This window comes from Capra hircus, chromosome 6 (assembly GCF_001704415.2).
Source record: "Capra hircus breed San Clemente chromosome 6, ASM170441v1, whole genome shotgun sequence".
NCBI classification, from domain to species: Eukaryota; Metazoa; Chordata; class Mammalia; order Artiodactyla; family Bovidae; genus Capra; species Capra hircus.
In genome coordinates this window covers 90,908,692-90,929,548 of record NC_030813.1, presented here as the reverse complement: position 1 = coordinate 90,929,548, position 20,857 = coordinate 90,908,692, and the positions used below count along the sequence as shown (strand labels likewise).

General features: G+C 41.7%; 1 protein-coding gene across 1 annotated transcript; it reads right to left on the bottom strand.

Moving 5' to 3' along the window:
* C6H4orf26 (chromosome 6 C4orf26 homolog) lies at positions 10,708 to 20,512 on the bottom strand. Its single transcript, XM_005681945.1, has 3 exons — positions 20,446 to 20,512; positions 10,936 to 11,075; positions 10,708 to 10,791 (listed from the first exon to the last, which is right to left on the bottom strand). Exons 1-3 carry the CDS (start codon positions 20,510 to 20,512, stop codon positions 10,708 to 10,710), a joined length of 291 nt encoding a protein of 96 aa, XP_005682002.1.

Here is a 20,857-nt window from a genome sequence, read left to right as displayed (position 1 = left end):
GAACCTGCATCTCTTAAGTCTACCTGCATTGGCAGATGAGTTCTTTACCACTAGCACCACCTGGGAAGCCCCCAGTACATATATATTCAGCCCCTCAAAAAAGAATGAAATTTTACCATTTGTAGCAACATTGTTGAACTTGGAGGGCATTATGTGAAGTGAAGTAAGTCAAACAGAGATAGACAAATACTGTTTTATATCACTGACATGAGGAATTTTAAAAAGACAACAAACCAGTGACTAGAACAAAAAGATTCACAGATACAGAGAATAAACTAATGGTTACCAGTGGGGAGAGGGAAGGTTCTATAGGCATAGGGGAGTAGGAGACACAAGCTATTAGGTATAAAATAAACTACAAGGGTACATTGTACAACATGAGGAATAGAGCCAATTAAAAAAAAAATGTATTTATTTATTTTTTTGCTGCTCTGGGTCTTTGTTACTGCATGCCCGCTTTATCTAGCTGTGGTGAGAGGGGCTTTGCATGTTGCAGAGCCTGGGCTCTAGGGTGCTCAGACTCAGTAGTTGTGGCTCATGGGCTTAGTTGCTCTGCAGCATGTGGAATCTTCCTGGAGCAGGGATCAAACTCGTGTGCCCTTCATCAGCAAGCAGATTCTTTTTTTTTTAAATTTACGGCTGCATAGGGTCTCAATTGCGGCACGCAGGACCTTCATTGCATCATGCAGGATCTTTGCTCCATGGCACGTGGGATCTTAGTTCCCTGACCAGGGACTGACCTTGTGTCCCCTGAATTTCAGGGTAGATTCTTAATGGAATCCATTCTTAATGGACCACCAGGGAAGTCCCAACAAGCAAGATTCTTAACCACTGAACCACCAAGGAAGTCCTAGCCAATATTTTATAATAACTATGGAGTATAACCGATCACTTCATGTGAATTAGATGGGGAAACAGTGGAAATAGTGTCAGACTTTTTATTTTTGGGGGCTCTAAAATCACTGCAGATGGTGACTGCAGCCATGAAATTAAAAGACACTTACTCCTTGGAAGGAAAGTTATGACCAACCTAGAGAGCATATTCAAAAGCAGAGACATTAGTTTGCCAACAAAGGTCCATCTACTCAAGGCTATGGTTTTTCTAGTGGTCTTGTATGGATGTGAGAGTTGGACTGTGAAGAAAGCTGAGCACCAAAGAATTGATGGTTTTGAACTATGGTGTTGGAGAAGACTCTTGAGAGTCCCTTGGACTGCAAGGAGATCCAACCAGTCCATTCTAAAGGAGATCTGGAAGGAATGATGCTAAAGCTGTAACTCCAATACTTTGGCCACCTCATGCGAAGAGGTTACTCTTTGGAAAAGACTCTGATCCTGGAGGGATTGAGGGCAGGAGGAGAAGGGGACGATAGAGGATGAGATGGCTGGATGGCATCACCGACGTGATGGACATGAGTTTGAGTGAACTCCAGGAGTTGGTGATGGACAGGGAGGCCTGGCATGCTGCAGTTCATGGGGTCACAAAGAGTCGGACGTGACTGAGTGACTGAACTGAACTGATAACCTTTAAAATTGTGAATCACTATATTATACATCTACAACTTATATAATATTGTACATCAACTACTTCAATTTTTAAAAAAAGTACCTGAGAATTGTCCCATCACTTCATGGGAAATAGATGGGGAAACAGTGGAAACAGTGACAGACTATATTTTTTTTGGGCTCCAAAATCACTGCAGATGGTAACTGCAGCCATGAAATTAAAAGACACTTACTCCTTGGAAGAAAAGTTATGACCAACCTAGATAGCATATTCAGAAGCAGAGACATTACTTTGCCGACTAAGGTCCGTCTAGTCAAGGCTATGGTTTTTCCTGTGGTCATGTATGGATATGAGAGTTGGACTGTGAAGAAAGCTGAGCGCTGAAGAATTGATGCTTTTGAACTGCGGTGTTGGAGAAGACTCTTGAGAGTCCCTTGGACTGCAAGGAGATCCAACCAGTCCATTCTGAAGGAGATCAGCCCTGGGATTGCTTTGGAAGGAATGATGCTGAAGCTGAAACTCCAGTACTTTGGCCACCTCATGCAAAGAGTTAACTCATTGCAAAAGACTCTGATGCTGGGAGGGAATGGGGGCAGGAGGAGAAGGGGATGACAGAGGATGAGATGGCTGGATGGCATCACTGACTCGATGAATGTGAGTCTGAGTGAACTCTGGGAGTTGGTGATGGACAGGAAGGCCTGGCGTGCTGCGATACATGGGGTCACAAGGAGTCGGACACAACTGAGTGACTGAACTGAACTGAACTGAGAATTGTAACCCTTGTTTTCTTTAGAGTCAGAAGCAGCTCTCTCTAGATTATGCAGCTGTCCTGAAAGTTTGTAATTACTGCTATCAAAATTGGATATCACCTGTTATGGCCTGAACGCATCCCCTTCAAATTCCTATGTTGAAGCCTTGTCCACCATACTTCAGAATGTGATATATTTGGAGACAGTACCTAAAAAAATAAGCAGGGTGACAATATACAGCCTTGATGTACTTCTTTTCCTATTTGGAACCAGTCTGTTGTTCCATGTCCAGTTCTAACCGATGTTTCCTGACCTGCATAAGGTTTCTCAAGAGCCAGGTCAGGTGGTCTGGTATTCCCATCTCTTTCAGAATTTTCCACAGTTTATTGTGATCCACACAGTCAAAGGCTTTGGCAGTCAATAAAGCAGAAATAGATGTCTTCTGGAACTCTCTTGCTTTTTCCATGATCCAGCGGATGTTGACAATTTGATCTCTGGTTCCTCTGCCTTTTCTAAACCCAGCTTGAACATCTGGAAGTTCATGGTTCACGTATTGTTGAAGCCTGGCTTGGAGAATTTTGAGCATTACTTTAATAGTGTGTGAGATGAATGCAATTGTGCGGTAGTTTGAGCATTCTTTGGTATTGCCTTTCTTTGGGATTGGAATGAAAAGTGACCTTTTCTAGTCCTGTGGCCACTGCTGAGTTTTCCAAATTGGCTGGCATATTGAGTGCAGCACTTTCACAGCATCATCTTCAGTATTTGAAATAGCTCAACTGGAATTCCATCACCTCCACTAGCTTTGTTTGTAGTGATGCTTTCTAAGGCCCACTTGACTTCACATTCCAGGATGTCTGGCTCTAGGTGAGTGATCACACCATCATGATTATCTTGGTCGTGAAGATCTTTTTTTATAGTACTTCTGTGTATTCTTGCCACCTCTTCTTAATATCTTCTGCTTCTGTTAGGTCCATACCATTTCTGTCCTTTATCGAACCCATCTTTGCATGAAATGTTCCCTTGGTGTCTCTAATTTTCTTGAAGAGGTCTCTAGTCTTTCCCATTCTGTTGTTTTCCTCTATTTCTTTGCATTGATCACTGAGGAAGGCTTTCTTATCCCTTCTTGCTATTCTTTGGAACTCTGCATTCAGATGCTTATATCTTTCCTTTTCTCCTTTGCTTTTCGCCTCTCTTCTCTTCACAGCTATTTGTAAGCCCTCCCCAGACAGCCATTTTGCTTTTTGCATTTCTTTTCCATGGACATGGTCTTGATCCCTGTCTCCTGTACAATGTCACAAACCTCATTCCATAGTTCATCAGGTACTCTATCTATCAGATCTAGTCCCTTAAATCTATTTCTCACTTCCACTGTATAATCATAAGGGATTTGATTGAGGTCATACCTGAATGGTCTAGTGGTTTTCCCTACTTTGTTCAATTTCAGTCTGAATTTGGCAATAAGGAGTTCATGATCTGAGCCACAGTCAGCTCTTGGTCTTGTTTTTGTTGGCTGTATAGAGCTTCTCCATCTTTGGCTGCAAAGAATATAATCAATCTGATTTCAGTGTTGACCATCTGGTGATATCCATGTGTGAAGTCTTCTCTTGTGTTGTTGAAAGAGGGTGTTTACTATGACCAGCGCATTTTCTTGGCAAAACTCTATTAGTCTTTGCCCTGCTTCATTCCGTATTCCAAGACCAAATTTGCCTGTTACTCCAGGTGTTTCTTGACTTCCTACTTTTGCATTCCAGTCCCCTATAATGAAAAGGACATCTTTTTTGGGTGTTAGTTCTAGAAGGTCTTGTAGGTCTTCATAAAACTGTTCAGCTTCAGCTTCTTCAGCGTTGCTGTTTGGGGCATAGACTTGAATTACCATGATATTGAATGGTTTCCCTTGGAAACAAACAGAGATCATTCTGTTGTTTTTGAGATCGCATCCGAGTACTGCATTGATGTACTGGACATGGAACAACAGACTGGTTCCAAATAGGAAAAGGAGTACGTCAAGGCTGTATATTGTCACCCTGCTTATTTAACTTATATGCAGAGTACCTCATGAGAAACGCTGGGCTGGAAGAAGCACAAGCTGGAATCAAGATTGGCGGGAGAAATATCAACAACCTCAGATATACAGATGACACCACCCTTATGGCAGAAAGTGAAGGGGAACTGAAAAGCCTCTTGATGAAAGTAAAAGAGGAGAATGAAAAATTGGCTTAAAGCTCAACAGTCAGAAAACGAAGATCATGGCATCTGGTCCCATCACTTCATGGGAAATAGATGGGGAAACAGTGGAAACAGTGTCAGACTTTATTTTGGGGGGCTCCAAAATCACTGCAGATGGTGACTGCAGCCATGAAATTAAAAGACGCTTACTCCTTGGAAGAAAAGTTATGACCAACCTAGGTAGCATATTGGAAAGCCGAGTCATTACTTTGCCAACAAATGTCTGTCTAGTCAAAGCTATGGTTTTCCAGTGGTCATGTATGGATGTGAGAGTTGGACTGTGAAGAAAGCTGAGCGCTGAAGAATTTTTGATGCTTTTGAACTGTGGTGTTGGAGAAGGCTCTTGAGGTTCCCTTGGACTGCAAGGAGATCCAACCAGTCCATTCTGAAGGAGATCAGCCCTGGGTGTTCTTTGGAGGGAACGATGCTGAAGCTGAAACTCCAATACTTTGGCCACCTCATGCGAAGAGTTGACTCATTGGAAAAGACTCTGATGCTGGGAGGGATTGGGGGCAGGAGGAGAAGGGGACGACCCAGGATGAGATGGCTGAAGATACAACAAATTATTTAACCTTAGTAAGAGTACATGGATTCTGTTTGCTACCAAACATTTTAGTCATTTTACGGTGACCACAAAAGACTGTTCGCTTCTTCTTGTTACAATGACAATGAAAAGAGACAGTAAGCAGAGATTTTGTTTTCTTAATACTGACCACAAACACAATAAAACCAAAAGAAGATGTGGTCACATGGCACAACTCAACATAAAGTTCCTTTAAAATTATTGCATTTTCACTTTGCTCAGAGTTTTTAATCACAAAATATCTCAGTGAACAAAAGTATGAGTTACATCTCATCTTGAGTGTACACCAGAATCTTAGATACTTTTAAAGTCCATGTAGGTGTAGCCCCTCCCACAAGTCAAGTGCCCCTTCTTGGGGGGGAGGCAGGGTAGCAGGGACAGCCTAGCCTGCAGGGCACTGTGCTCCCCAAATGACTGTGACCACTTTCAGTGCAGCTTTTCCCAGGATATTTCCCCCAAGATCTTCTTTTTAATCTTCCTTCTCTTTGTACCCCACTCCCCAGTCTCTGTCATCTCCCTCATCTGTTTCCTGAGACCTTAAACAGGCCAATTCCTCCCCGACAACTAAACCCCTATTGCTAAGTTCTGTGTTGTTTTTAATAATGTCTTTTAAATTTCATTTTGAAATAATCTCAAGCTACAGAAGAGTTGCAAGAATGGTATAAAGAACTGCCATATGCCTTTCCTCCAAATGTATCAATTAAAAAACATTTTCCCACGATTTTTTTCACTCTCCCTCCCAGCCTCCTTCCCTGTTCCCCTTTTCTCCCTCTCTCTATCTCCCTTCCCTGCCTTCCTTCACACACACACACACACACACACACACACACACACACACACACAGACACATTTTTCCTCCAAATAATTTAAGACAGTTGCATAAAAATATTCCTTTACCTTCAGATTTTTATCTAAGGATCTTCTCTTACATAACTATCAAGTTCAGAAAATTTAACATCGATATACGGCTATTACCTAAAACATGGTTCACATAAAAATTTTCCAGTTGTTCCAATAATATCCTTTATGGCAATATCTCCCTTTCCTTCCCAGCTCCAGGTCTTGTTACATTTAGTTGTCACATCTCTTTAATCGTCTTTACACTTTGTCTACCCTGACATCCACATATTTTGGAGATTACAGAGCAGTTGTTTTGTAAATTTGGGTGTGCTGGATGATTTGATTCAGGTTATGCTTTTTTAGTATAATTAGAACTTTAGACTTGCATAGGCTATTTCTGCCACAAAGCAAAAGATGTATTGAAGCGTGTATAAAAGATGCATTAAAAAAGTCACATGTTCCCAACAGACTGCCATTGCTGCAGAAGAAGACAATCCCACCTATATGCTAAGAGGAACACATGTAAACTAGTTCATTTTGACCTATTAGTACTTGAAAATGATCCCCCTGAGTCAATAAACCTGCTAGGTACCTCCATATTTTAAAAGAAAAATATACTAACCCAAACTCGCAAGGATCTTCCCCGATGGCTCAGTGGGTGAAGAATCTGCCTGCAATGTAGGAGACCTGGGTTCGATCCCTGAGTCAGGAAGATCCCCTGGAGAAGGGAATAGCAGCTACCTACTCCAGTATTCCTGCCTGGAGAATCCCATGGATAGAGGAGCCTGGCAGGCTATACTCCAAAGGGTCCCAATGAGTCAGACATGACGGAGTAATAATATTTGGGTTTGGAAACTCACAAAGACCTATACTTTTAATTGTGGTTGTGGGCTGTTTCTTAGGTAGACTATTCTATGCATGTTCAAGGGTGAAAAATGATGTAATTTTATCTGAAGCCATTTTGAAAAAGGGTCTGACTGTGAAATACTCCAGGAGTAGCCCACTTTCTATAATGGATACAATGAAGCTGTTACACCTTTTTTAGTTTGTCTTAGTTTTCCTGAGGTTTATAGATTGCCGGGAGCCAGCGTGAGGAACTCTGCCTGTGGCAAAGGTGATGAGGAAGGAGGCTCGGCATACGCAAAGGCAGGATCGAGCCTCAGGAGACACGCTGTTCCTGAGCATCTACCCCCAAAAACCAGAGTCTGCCTGCTTTACTGTGTTATGCTTTCCACCTACTCTTCTGACATTAACAGGGGGCTGTCCCCCCACCACCTTTTTCTGGAAAAAGTTAATTTAGAGCTTTTAGAGAATAAATCTCCTGGGCATAATATGACTGTTTCAATCCCAAAACCCCTCTGATGGCTTTCTAGCCTGCCTGCCAGACTCTTACAGCTGCACATGTGATTGTTTGTGGCCTCCTGACCACGAGAGGCACAGGAAGCTTAAAACATCCTAGGAATGTAGGGGCTTCCGAGGAGTCAAAATCATTAGAATAGGACTGATTAAGGGTTTCATTTGTTGCTGCCAAGTTTTCATATCTTTTATTTGTAGATATAGTTGGTATATAGAAAAAACAGGTAGTAGCCCTGGTATTTACTTTGCCGACTAAGGTCCATCTAGTCAAGGCTATGGTTTTTCCTGTGGTCATTTATGGATGTGAGAGTTGGACTGTGAAGAAAGCTGAGTGCCGAAGAATTGATGCGTTTGAACTGTGGTGTTGGAGAAGACTCTTGAGGGTCCCTTGGACTGCAAGGAGATCCAAACCAGTACATTCTGAAGGAGATCAACCCTGGGATTTCTTTGGAAGGAATGATGCTAAAGCTGAAGCTCCAGTACTTTGATCACCTCATGCGAAGAATTGACTCATTGGAAAAGACTCTGATGCTGGGAGAGATTGGGGGCAGGAGGAGAAGGGGACAACCCAGGATGAGATGGCTGGATGGCATCATGGACTCGATGGACGTGAGTCTGAGTGAACTCCGGGAGATGGTGATGGACAGAGAGGCCTGGAGTGCTGTGATTCATGGGGTCGCAAAGAGTTGGACACGACTGAGCAACTGAACTGAAGCCCTGGTATTAGCAACATTAGACCTTTAAGTTAAGTACTTTCTTTGTTATAACCCACTGCACCTTTGTTCTACAGGAATGTAACTTTATTTAGTGTTTTGAGGGTGATGAAGATTAAGGAAAAACACTTCAGGGGAAAATAAGTTTTCTTGTTGATAGACATTTATCTAGGAAGAGAGCCATAAAAATGTTAACAGGCCTCTTGGCCAGAAGATAATGTAAACCACCTGAGACCTTTTATATACAGGGAGGTATGCAAAAGGAAAGCCTAGTCTCAATAAGGGTCAGGACTGCTGCCGCTGCATAACTCTGCATATTTCATTATTTCTTTATGTACAACTTGGGGTATATAAGCTGCTTTTGAAAATAAAGTTGTGGGTCTGGCACCGATGCTTGGCTCCCCCATGTTGTTTTTTCTCCCTTTTCTGGCTGAATTCCCATCTAGAGCGTGGAGGCTCACCGTGTCTACTTATTTACCCTGGCTTCTAAGACCCATGCAAGAGGGAGCCCAAGGCAGGGCACCCTCTGCTATTCAAGAGGGCGCCGGTGGCCTACGTAGACGATGCGAGTTCCTTGTCTTGGAACTTTGTTGGTTTTCCATGAAAACCAAGTTATTCAGCCTCTTTTCTCCACTTATTTTCCTATTACACTATTTCTTCCTAATCTCCCTCCATATCTTTAATTAAGCAATTAATTCCTCAAACGCCAACTCCGTCCCCGCTTCGAATTCCGTGGATCCACCGGGGCTGGACCCCGGCAATAGATCACTAACAAGGCCTTCAAGGATTGGATTTCAGAGCAGATTTAATGGCGATCCCTATAGTCCATAGGGTTGCAAAGAATCACTTGTGACTAAGCGACTGAACCATGCTGAGATACTGGATTACAAAAGTTCAAATGTCTGGGGAGAGAAAGGCCTGTCAGAACCAGGTTGGTTTTGGGTGGTGGAGTGTGGTGAGCTCATGGATCAGCTGGGTGAGCAGTGAGAGGTAAGCGTGAGAGGTAATAAAGCAGGAGGTCCAGGGAGGGAGGTGAGGTTCAAATACAGCACTGATCTGTCTTCAGGTTTGCCCAAGGTTGGCCCTTTTCAGATTATGCCCCATCAACCAAAAAGAAAGCAAATGAGTGAGCAAGTTTATTACAAAATATAGATTAAAAAACATCCTTAAGGAGGATTTCAAATACAGGTTTACTTAAGCTTGTGATTTCTAAGCAAATATCTGTTCTTAGGATGAAAATTTGCTATGTAGTAAAGAAAAGTGTTTTTCTTTTTATCTTTTAATATAGTGAGGAAACAGAGCATGATGACTTTATATATCTCTCCATTCCCCAGGCAACATTCCGAGCATCTCCACATCTTTGTGTGCCCCCAAACCCCTACTTTTTTTCCTTCGTAGAAGCAGCAGCAGCAAATTTGCACATGGTTTTTGGGAGGAACAGATGTAAGCCACTGACCACATATGAGAAACTGAGGTTCCTATGTTACAGGCAAGGTGAACACACAAAAAGGAGGCAGTATTTTACAGAATGGCTAAAGAAATATCAATAAGAAATGAACACAGCCTGTGAGATTTGTTGCCTATATTACCTCCTCACAATACAAGTTTCCTATAGTTGACTGAATTTGTGTCTGTGGAGTTCTAGACTTACTCGAACATCTCTGTACTTGAATTTTGAGCCTAGAATCATGTTGAAAGTTTTAGGGGAAGTATATAATTTAAACTAGTATCTATATGTATGAAGAGAAGAGAATGGGAACTTACTCCAGTATTTTTGCCTGGAGAATCCCACAGACAGAGGAACCTGACGAGCTACAGTCCATAGGGTCACAAACAGTTGGATAGAACTGAAGTGACTTAGCATGCATACGAAGATAATAGGAGAAACAGTGAGATACATACAAACTAATTTTCACTGGTGGCTTAAACAGCTAACATTAAAGTATATTTAGATATTACAGTTGAAAAATAACTGTTTTGGTTAGGTAATTTAGTTTATAGTATCTTTAAAATAGTACCTATTGTTAAACTCCCCATAGCCTTTTATTTTAATCTTTATAATTTCTTTTTGTTGTTAGAAAACTGAGCGGATCTTGAAAATTCTCTTCACAAGAAAGAAGTTTTGTAATTATTTATGGTAATAGATGTTAACTGAACTATTGTGGTAATCATTCTGTAACATATACAAATATTGAATCATTATGTTATATAACCTGGAACTAATATAATATTATGTCAATTGTATGTCAATTAAAAATGAATGAATAACCACTGCCAAACAGAATAAAACAAAACTTTCTTGTCTTTTATAATTTCTTCTAAAGATCACTTTGTAAATGTGCCTTGCTTTGTGAGTTTTCCAGTAAGCATAAAAGGGTGTCATTAATGTCTCCATTTGGTTTATAGCAGTCTCAATTTATTTAAATGCTCTTCACTGTGATTTAGAAGATGGAGCTGATTCTTCCGGTTTTGCAGGATGATAGGAATTATGGGAACCACTCATTTTAGAACTTTTCTTGCATAAACATGCTGTGATCATAAGAAGTAAAGGATAAGAATAATGTAGTTATTGCTTCTATTTTGTTATCATGAATAACCTATAAACCAATACATTCACTGCTGACAAGGAGAACAATTTCCAGTCAGTGGAGTTTAAGAGGCATAATTTTCCAACCCAGTGGTTTTAGTTGAAAAGCACAAAACTTTTTCTAGTCTTTTCTGAGGCCTTGGCTTCTTTTACTTCAGCACATTTGGGGCTTCTCTCTTTTCTCTGCTTTCCTCCGAGGAACTTCCTCTCCAGAGTCTTCTCCTGGGGAAATAATTGTAATAAGGAGGAAGGCGACTGTATGGACAAAAATATGGATGGAATTGAAAATGGTGGTTCCACTTTGGAGGGGGGTAAAGCCTGTATGGAAACCTAATGTAGACTCGGGGCCATCTTGGTGGGAAAAAATGGAGGGGACACCTGGGTGTCCTGGTGATGGGCTGGATCTTTGTCACTGGGTTCCTTGTGGCAGGGGGAGGGGTGAGTGTAAAGATCTCGCAGTCTGTAGGGTTTGCATTATTTTGTGAGTCTCCAGGAGGAGTGACCACTTCTTCTTGTCCTGTGGGGAGAAAAGTGCATGTCAGGAAATAGGCCTGATGACAGGAGCAGAGGGGAGAGTCTTCAGGTGTCGCAGAGGAGAAAGAATGGAAGGGAGAATCCTAGAGTCTCCCTAAAGCATGTTTAAGAGAACTGTCTAGGTTGGTAAAATGAGACATGGACACTCCTTGTGACCTAGAAATTCCATGCTGGAGAATTTACCCACGAGAAATGAGTACGTATGTCTACAGAAGGTTAGTTCAAGAATTTTTGTTTTTTAAGCAGCTCTTTTTTTTGGCCACACTGTGGGGTATGTGGGATCTTAGTTCTCTGACCAAGGATCAAACCAGTTCCCCCTGCAGGGGAAGTGCAGAGTCTTAACCATGAGACCACCAAGGAAATCCGCATAGCACTCTTATTCATATTAACCTAGACCTGGAAACCATCAGTGGGCTCCCTGGTGGCTTGGATGGTAAAGAATACGCCTGCAATGTGGGAGACTTGGGTTGGAAAGATCCCCTGGAGGAGGGCATGGCAACCCACTCCAGTATTCTGCCTGGAGAATCCCATGGACAGAGGAGCTTGGTGGGCTGTGGTACAAAGGATCACAAAGAGTTGTACATGACTGAAGCAACTAAGTACACACACACAGAAACCATCAATAGGTGAGGATAAATAAACTATGTATTGATACAATAAAATACTACTCAGTAATAAAGACCAAGAATTATGAATACAACAGCATGGATGTCTCCTATGATGCTATGTTGAGCCAAAGAAGTTAGACACAAAAGAGTATGTAGTGTAAGATTCCATTTATATGAAGTTCAAGAACAAGCAAAATTATGTTAATCTATGAAAGATGTTCAAGCTGGATTTAGAATAGGCAGAGGAACCAGAGATCAAATTGCCAACATTCACTGGATCATTGAAAAAGCAAGAGAGTTTCAGAAAACATCTACTTCTGCTTTATTGACTATGCCAAAGCCTTTGAGTGTGTGGATCACAACAAACTGTGGAAAGTTCTTTTTTTCTTTTTTAATTTTTGTTTTTACTTTATTTTACTTTACAATACTGTATTGGTTTTGCCATACATTGTCGTGGTGGATTCATGTCAATGTGGAAAGTTCTTAAAGAGATGGGAATACCAGACCACCTGACCTGCCTTCTGAGAAATCTGTGCAGGTCAAGAGGCAACAGTTAGAACTGAACATGGAACAACAGACTGGTTCCAAATTGGGAAAGGAGTATGTCAAGGCTGTATACTGTCACCCAGGTTATTTAACTTCTATGCAGAGTATATCATGCGAAATGCCAGGATAGATGAAGCACAAGCTGGAACCAAGATTTCTGGGGGAAATATCAATAACCTCAGATATGCAGATGGCACCACCCTTATGGCAAAAAGTGAAGAAGAACTAAAGAGCCTCTTGGTGAAAGTGGAAGAGGTGAGTGAAAAAGCTGGCTTAAAACTCAACATTCAGAAAACTAAGATCATGGCATCTGGTCCCATCACTTCATGGCAAATAGATGGGGAAACAATGGAAACAGTGAGAGATTTTATTTTTGAGGGCTCCCAAATCACTGCAGATGGTGACTGCAGCCATGAAATTAAAAGAAGCTTATTCCTTGGAAGGAAAGTTATGACCAACCTAGACAGCATATTAAAAAGCAGAGACAGTACTTTGTCAGCAAAGGTCCATCTAGTCAAAGCTATGGTTTTTCCACTAGTCATGTATGGGTGTAAGAGTTGGACTATAAAGAAAGCTGAGTACCAAAGAACTGATGCTTTTGAACTGCGGTGTTGGAGAAGACTCTTGAGAGTCCCTTGGACTGCAGAGAGATCCAGCCAGTCCATCCTAAAGGAAGTCAGTCCTGAATATTCATTGGTAGGACTGATGCTGAAGCTGAAACTCCAATACTTTGGCTACCTGATGCAAAGAGCTGACTCATTGGAAAAGACCCTAATGCTGTGAAAGATTAAAGGTGGGAGGAGAAAGGGACAACAGAGGATGAGAGGGTTGGATGGCATCACCGATGTAATGCACATGAGTTTGGGTAGGCTCTGGGAGTTGGTGATGGACAGGAAGGCCTGGGCATGCTGAAGTCCATGGGTTGCACAGAGTTGGACATGACTGAGCAACTGAACTGAACTGAATGGTTTAAAAAAAGTGAAAAACAGCTTAGGGTTACGTGTAGGTGTTATTTGTGGAGAAAGGAATCAGTGAATTCTTTCGATCTTGATCTGGGTGGTTGTTATATGAATATGGAGATATGCACACACATTTATATTTATACACATACATATAAATATACACAAAAATGTATGTGTACACATGATTATATGCATATATGTAAAAAGTGATTCATCTGCACTTTTAAGATGTGTGCCTTTTATTGTGCATAAATTATAAATAAAAAAGAAAATTTGGTGGAAAAAAATGTAATGTTAAGAAAAGTAACTGTCCCCACGAAGGCTATTAATCCAAAAGACTTGCTTCACTTCCCCAGCAGTGAAACTGCTCCCTGAAGAGGACAGAGGGAGAGTCTACAGGCAGCAGAGGAATGAGCACTGAGGACCAGATGACAAGTTTCCGAGAAGAAATTTGGATCAATATCCAGTGTCAAGGTCTTTCCTCTAGCTGTATCATTTAATCAAATTGGCTATGAAATAGCAAGATTTCCTTTAGAAAATTATCCCTTCTCTCCTTTAGGAACTTGCCAATCTAAGTCTGGAAAGGGCAGCTGAGTGTGAATGATGGAAAAAATGAATTCCTCATAAGACTGTTGTTAGACATTCAACTCTTTCATTCACTGGCCAGTGAAAAATCAGATTTCATCCAAGAATTTCAACAAAGTGACACAGTGGAGGATGTAAGGAGAAGGTGTAGGGGAGAGGCTGGAGAGTCAGCCGCTGGCCAGTTGAATGTTGAATAAACAGACAAGCCAGTCTTTCCATAGCTGTAAAATGGGGAAGGCCTCTCAAAGAGCAAAGAGACAAGTGCCTATGTGGACACAGGGTGATTGTGAGCGTAACTTTGGCTCTTGACTTTCCAGGGTTGGTCTTTTTGAGGGCTGGCTGTACTTAAGTTTCTTGGAAATATCTTTATAATAATCACCTCTATTATTTTTTTAATCCAGCTTGAATGGGTGAATTAAATACTGACTCTCCCATATCCACTCAGGCTACTGAGTATTAAAATGTTATGGTTGAAACTGGATTAAGACATTTCAAACTACAGAGGATGACTTAATGCCATATCACTCATTCTTTCCTCCTATACAGTCAGATTAGTTATGAACCTTTTTACCATAAAACCTTTCTGCTGAGAATCCAGTTGCTAGAGAGGAAGCTAGCCTTATTCTTGAGTTCCACTGGGACATTTTGCTATCAGATCAGGTTTAGCTAGGTCTTGGGCTCTGCCACTCAGTAAATTGGATTCTAGCTTTTAAAAACATCCACCCTTTGTGCTCATTTTACTTCTTAAAACTGAGGCTACTCACCAAATCCTCCTGACAATGGGTGTTAGAGTCATTAGTGTTTGCCTGACTCTGGGATGTCTAGTGTTTTTTAAAGTAAAAAAAATTATTTTTATTTTTATTTTTTTGACCATGCCATGCAGCATGTGAGATCTTAATTCCTTGACCAAGGATTGAACTCGTGCATTCTACTTTGGAAACTCAAGAGTCTTAACCACTGGACCACCAGAGAAGTCCCTGGTTTGTCCAATATTAGTCAATGCTCTTTTCTTCCAGGAATTTCTGAGGACTCAAGGTGAAGATATATGCTTATGCCAGTAACTAGCTCATGCAAAACCACATTCTCCCAGCAGACTAGACATGTGGTGACTATTTCAGGTTCCTGGTTGTCTAGCTCAAGTGGTGCAACATATGGGAAATTTAGGGACTTTTCTGGGGAACTGTCACAGGATTTTTATGAGGTTTAGGCCATACATCTGAGTGAGTGGGTTGATGCCATTCATGGTCTCCAAAGGGTTAATACTGCTCCTGAATTCTTCTGTCTGTCCGTGTTCTGATCCATTCTCTCTGTCTTCTAAACCTTCCATAGTCTCTTCAAAGCCCCTTCAACATTCTCATTCTTCTTCATATTTCAGAGAGAAAACTTCAGTGATCTGCCACGAACTTCTTTGTTTCTACTTCTCTCACTTCAAAGAGAAGTCTACACACTCTGACCCCCTTTTCCCCCACCCATTTAATCCATAGGAATCTGACTCTGTTTCCGCCATCCCACAAATAAGTATTAGTGTTGTCTCGTACACTCTACTTTGGAAACTCAGAGTCTTAACCACTGGACCACCAGAGAGATCCCTGGTTTGTCCAGTAATAGTCAATGCTCTCCTCTGACAAATGTTGACAACTACTTTGACAGCAATCATCAATGGTCCTGGGCTTTTAAAAAGTTGGTTCCAGATTCCAAGAACATCATTTGAATCAAGATTTCTGGGAGAAATATCAATAACCTCAGATATGCAGATGACACCACCCTTATGGCAGAAAGTGAAGAGGAACTAAAAAGCCTCTTGATGAAAGTGAAAGTGGAGAGTGAAAAAGTTGGCCTAAAGCTCAACATTCAGAAAACGAAGATCATGGCATCTGGTCCCATCACTTCATGGGAAATAGATGGGGAAACAGAGTCAGACCTTATTTTTTGGGGGCTCCAAAATCACTGCAGATGGTGACTGCAGCCATGAAATTAAAAGACGCTTACTCCTTGGAAGAAGAGTTATGACTAACCTAGATAGCATATTCAAAAGCAGAGACATTACTTTGCCGACTAAGGTCCGTTTAGTCAAGGCTATGGTTTTTCCTGTGGTCATGTATGGATGTGAGAGTTGGACTGTGAAGAAAGCTGAGCGCCGAAGAATTGATGCTTTTGAAGTGTGGTGTTGGAGAAGACTCTTGAGAGTCCCTTGGACTGCAAGGAGATCCAACCAGTCCATTCTGAAGATCAGCCCTGGGATTTCTTTGGAAGGAATGATGCTAAAGCTGAAACTCTAGTACTTTGTCCACCTCATGCAAAGAGTTGACTCATTGGAAAAGACTGTGATGCTGGGAGGGATTGGGGACAGGAGGAGAAGGGGACAACAGAGGATGAGATGGCTGGATGACATCACTGACTCGATGGATGTGAATCTGAGTGAACTCTGGGAGTTGGTGATGGACAGGGAGGCCTGGTGTGCTGCGATTCATGGGGTCGCAAAGAGTTGGACACGACTGAGCGACTGAACTGAACTGAACTTGCCTGGTTTATCTCTGTGCAGATTTCACGTCTCATTTCCTCAAGGAGGTCTTCCCTTCCCTGAGGCTGCCTTAAGGCCTTTAGCAGTATGCTTCCATAACACCCCATGAGTCCACTTTCACCATATTTACCGGTTATGTGATTAGTATTCAGTGGTTATATTCCTCCTCCACTGATGTACCTGCGAGCTCATCGTGCATGCCTGGTCTCCTGATCGCTAGCTCTGTGCCTACGGTGGACTCGATCAGACTGAGAGAGAGCTCAGTTTCCATAACTGCAAAAGTTATCACTTTCCTACTTCTCAGGGATAATGTGATTATTAACAAGCAAATATTTCTCACTCTGTAGCATACTGACATGACACCAAAGGTACTGAATATTGAAAATGAGAGCTCTTCTGTAACCTTAATTAGACTAAAGTCAGTCAAATATTTAAATGCAGATTGGAAACATTTTGAAAGGCAGAATAGCATGGTGTTTAAAAGCACAGGATCCTTTAAGAGAACAGACTGTGTATGATTTCAGTATCTTTAGACCATGAAATCTTTGCATCCTGTTTTATACTCCTGGATATGTTCCAGTCTCTCCTGGTTTACAGACTATGGGAACTTGAATAGAATTTGTGTTCTGCTATTGTGTGAAAATTGTATAAATCATAACTACGTTGAATTTGTTCATAATGCTTTTCAGGTCCACCACCTCCTTCTACTTTTCTGTCTATTATTCTATTAATTTTTGAGAGTTTTCTATTTTAACTCCAACTAAAAATCTTAATTTATCTACTTAAAAAATAATTGTAATATACAATGGAACTATATGTAACTTTGTTCTGCATTTTCCAAGTCACTTGTAAATGTTATCATACTTTCATAATTTTTAAAAACAGCATAGAATCCCTGAGCTCTATGACTTATATGAGCTCTGCCATTTAATAATTGTGTGATTATTAACAGCTTCCTTCAAGTCTGCCTTTCCTTATTTGTTAAAATGGAGAAAATGATGCTACTTATTGGGTTGTTATAGTGTCTAAAATAAGATATGTAAAGTGCTCAGACATGGATGTGAGAGTTGGACTGTAAAGAAAACTGAGCACTGAAGAATTGATGCTTTTGAACTGTGGTGTTGGAAAAGACTCTTGAGAGTCCCTTGAACAGCAAGGAGATCCAGCCAGTCAATCCTAAAGGAGATCAACCCTGAATATTCATTGGAAGGACTGATGCTGAAACTGAAGCTATAATACTTTGGCCACCTGATGCGAAGAGCCAACTCACTGGAAAAGAACCTGATGCTGGGAAAGATTGAAGGCGGGAGGAGAAGGGGATGACAGAGGATGAGATGGTTGAATGGCAACACCGACTCAATGGACATGAGTTTGAGTAAACCCTGGGAGTCGGGGATGGACAGGGAGGCCTGTTGTGCTGCAGTCCATGGGTTGCAAAGAGTTGGACACCACTGAGCAACTGAACTGAACTGAACTGAACTGAGCTACTAGGTTATTGAACCTCCATGAAGATGAGGAGGACTGTTGACTCTACTGGTCATTGAAAGTGAAAATGAAAGTCTCTCAGTTGTGTCTGACTCTTTGTGACCCCATGGACTATACAGTTCATGGAAATCTCCAGGCCAAAATACTGGAATGGGTATTATTTCCCTTCTCCTGGGGATCTTCCCAACCCAGGGATCAAACCTAGGTCTCCCACATTGCAGGTGGATTCTTTACCAGCTGAGTCACAAGGTGAGCCCAAGAATACTGGAATGGGTAGCCTTTCTATTCTCCAGCAGATCTTCCCAACCCAGGAATCAAAACGAGGTCTCCCGCATTGCAGGAGAATTCTTTACCAACTGTACTATCCGGGAAGCCCCTATTGGTCATTGCTATAAACAGTCCTTCGCTTAGCGTGAGTACTTATGCCCAGTACATAACAGATGAGTTGAGTGAGTGGCCAGGCAGGCAGGTGTAGATTGTATTAATGGATGTTGAGTTCATTTCTGTAGATTTTTGCAAGTCTAAGTGAATCTTTCATTCTAGTCTCAGAAAAAAATTAAAAAAAAAAATTTTTTTTTTTGGTTACATGGCATGTGGGATCTTATTTCCCAGGCCAGAAATCAGATCTATGTGCCCTGCAGTGGAAATGTGGAGTCTTACCACTGGACTGCCAAGGAAGTCCTGCCAAACCCATAAAAGTTGCAAAAAAATTTACATTCAGAATTAGAGGATAATCAAATAATCAAGCCAAACTATTGCTGGAGTTTGGATATCAATTTTAAGTGGGTTTATTACAGTCTAGACATGAAATTCATAGTACGCCAACTAGTACTTTAAAGAAAGTAAGGATGAGATGACCTCTTTTTAGAAAATATAATTACCTGTAGTCTGTGGTTGTTTGGGCAGACAATAGCTGTTTTGTAGTGAGCTACCCTGATTTTTAAGAGAAGTAAGCTTTATACTTGATGTATAAGTATGCAGTTCTTCTTTCATGCATTCTCAGGCGCCTTCAGAGGCGAACCAAAAAGAAATATAAGCCCTGGGATTAACTTGCTCACGATAACTGCAACTTAATGCACTTCATAGACTCACAGAATGACTGGCTATTTTGGTCAAGTCCCTAATTTTACAGATAAAGACTTTGGAGCCCACTTCACACAAGTTCACACAGGCCTCTTTCAATCCTATGCTGTGAGTCTAGTCGACTCAACCGTGTACAGGTTACTGTGTTAGGAGCTGCGGCAAAAGCAGAGATGAAGAAACAGGACCTATGGGGAGATGCTGCAAACACATGGCTCTACAATACAGAGCATAACGCAGTAAGTACCGTGGGCGATGTGCGAATTGCTGTAAGAATTCAAAAATGGCAGATAGAGGGAGTTTGCAATTTTAAGGCTACATATCTTAAGAAAACTGTTGTGAAGGTAGCACCATAGTGACACTAAACGACATCATATGAAGCAGAATTGTAATATCAGGTGAAAGCAGGGGAGGGGCTAGCCACAGCTGCTGCCATGGAGATGAGAGAGGACGGTGTGAGTTTGGGGACTCACACGTGATCCTGTCTGGCAGAGCCAGGACAGGTATAAACAAGTGATGACCTGGAGCCAGGGCTGCCTGGAGAGAGTGAAGCTGCATCCGAAGAACTTTGAGGCCAGTCTGAGGGACAGTGGGGAAGAGGGAGCCCAAAACAGAAATCACATTTTAGCAGTGCTTAAAAAAAAGTGAATAAACCTCTAATTTCATTATAACTTATTTAGCTACATGTTTATAGGGTTTCCTTAAGAGTGGTTCACTTTCTGGAACCACCAGCTCCAACGGACCCGCTCCTCTCCACTCTGTTATGAGCTGTGGTGCATGGGCGCAGCGAACTGGTTGGGGGATGACTAGGGTCTCCTAGGGTCTGGCTGCACCCCTGCAAAGTTCCAGGGCCACATGAAAGGGGTGGAGGGCTCGGTATGACTCATGGGGCTCTCCTCCTTTTCTTGCCTGTCCCCAGGGTTTGCAAACCAATTCTCTGGCTCAGGCCACCTGGAAATTTTGTAGTGGGGGAAAAGGAAAGAGAAAGGAGCAGTGGAGAAATTGAATCTCATAGAATCTCAAAGCAAGAAGTCAGGCTCACCTCCGCAGCACCAGGACACAACTGACTGCTTTGGACACAGTTTTAATCACAACTGTGATTAAAGCATTAACAAACAGAAAGTGAACACCCACCATGTGCAAATTACCACGTTATTGGGAAATCAAAGAGGTGGACATTGCTGTAATTCATGGTGTTAGCTCCACAACAATAGTAACTAGTATTCATATAGTGCTTGAAGCTTGAGAGCTTTTCTTGCAGGACAGCTCATTTGGTCCTAACAAACCCCATAATAATGGATGTCATTCATGCTGTCACTTTACACAAGAGGAAATGCATTTCAAAGCAGTTAAGTGCATCTAAAGTTATATAGCTAAGACTGAGACTCAGACCAATATCTTCCGATGATAAATATTCAGTGTCTTTCTCTTTAACCACACAGGCTGATGGAAGCTGACGTAAATATTTCCAGTTCATGGATATGCATAATCATGGAGCCAAATTCATTCTTTTTACACAGCTTATTAATTAGTGGACCCACAGGGGAATAAAAGCAAAACCCTTACCTTCTGCCACAGTTACCACCAACCAGCAGACCAATAGCCAGTAGGAGAAGCAGGGTCTGTGAGCCATGGCTTCTACCCTGAGCAGTCACTGCCTCGAACCCAACGTGGCTTTAAAGGGGGTGGGTGAGTCACCCACAGCTTGATTCAGGGAGTTGTATTTGCATAATGGACCACAGCCATCAGGGCCTGTGGTGTGAGGGTAAAAAGTCAGCAAGGAAATACCAGACAGTATTTATCAACCAGAGCCTCTTATAATGACAGCCAAACATCATCTATCCACCCTTGACTGGAGCTGGATTATGGACAATCACTCCCTCGCTATACTTCTAATTCCTTCAAATCTTTTTCTGTTAGTGTCTTCTCTTTACTTGTGTGCATAGGTCTCCTCAGCAAGAGAAAGGATCTGTCCAGG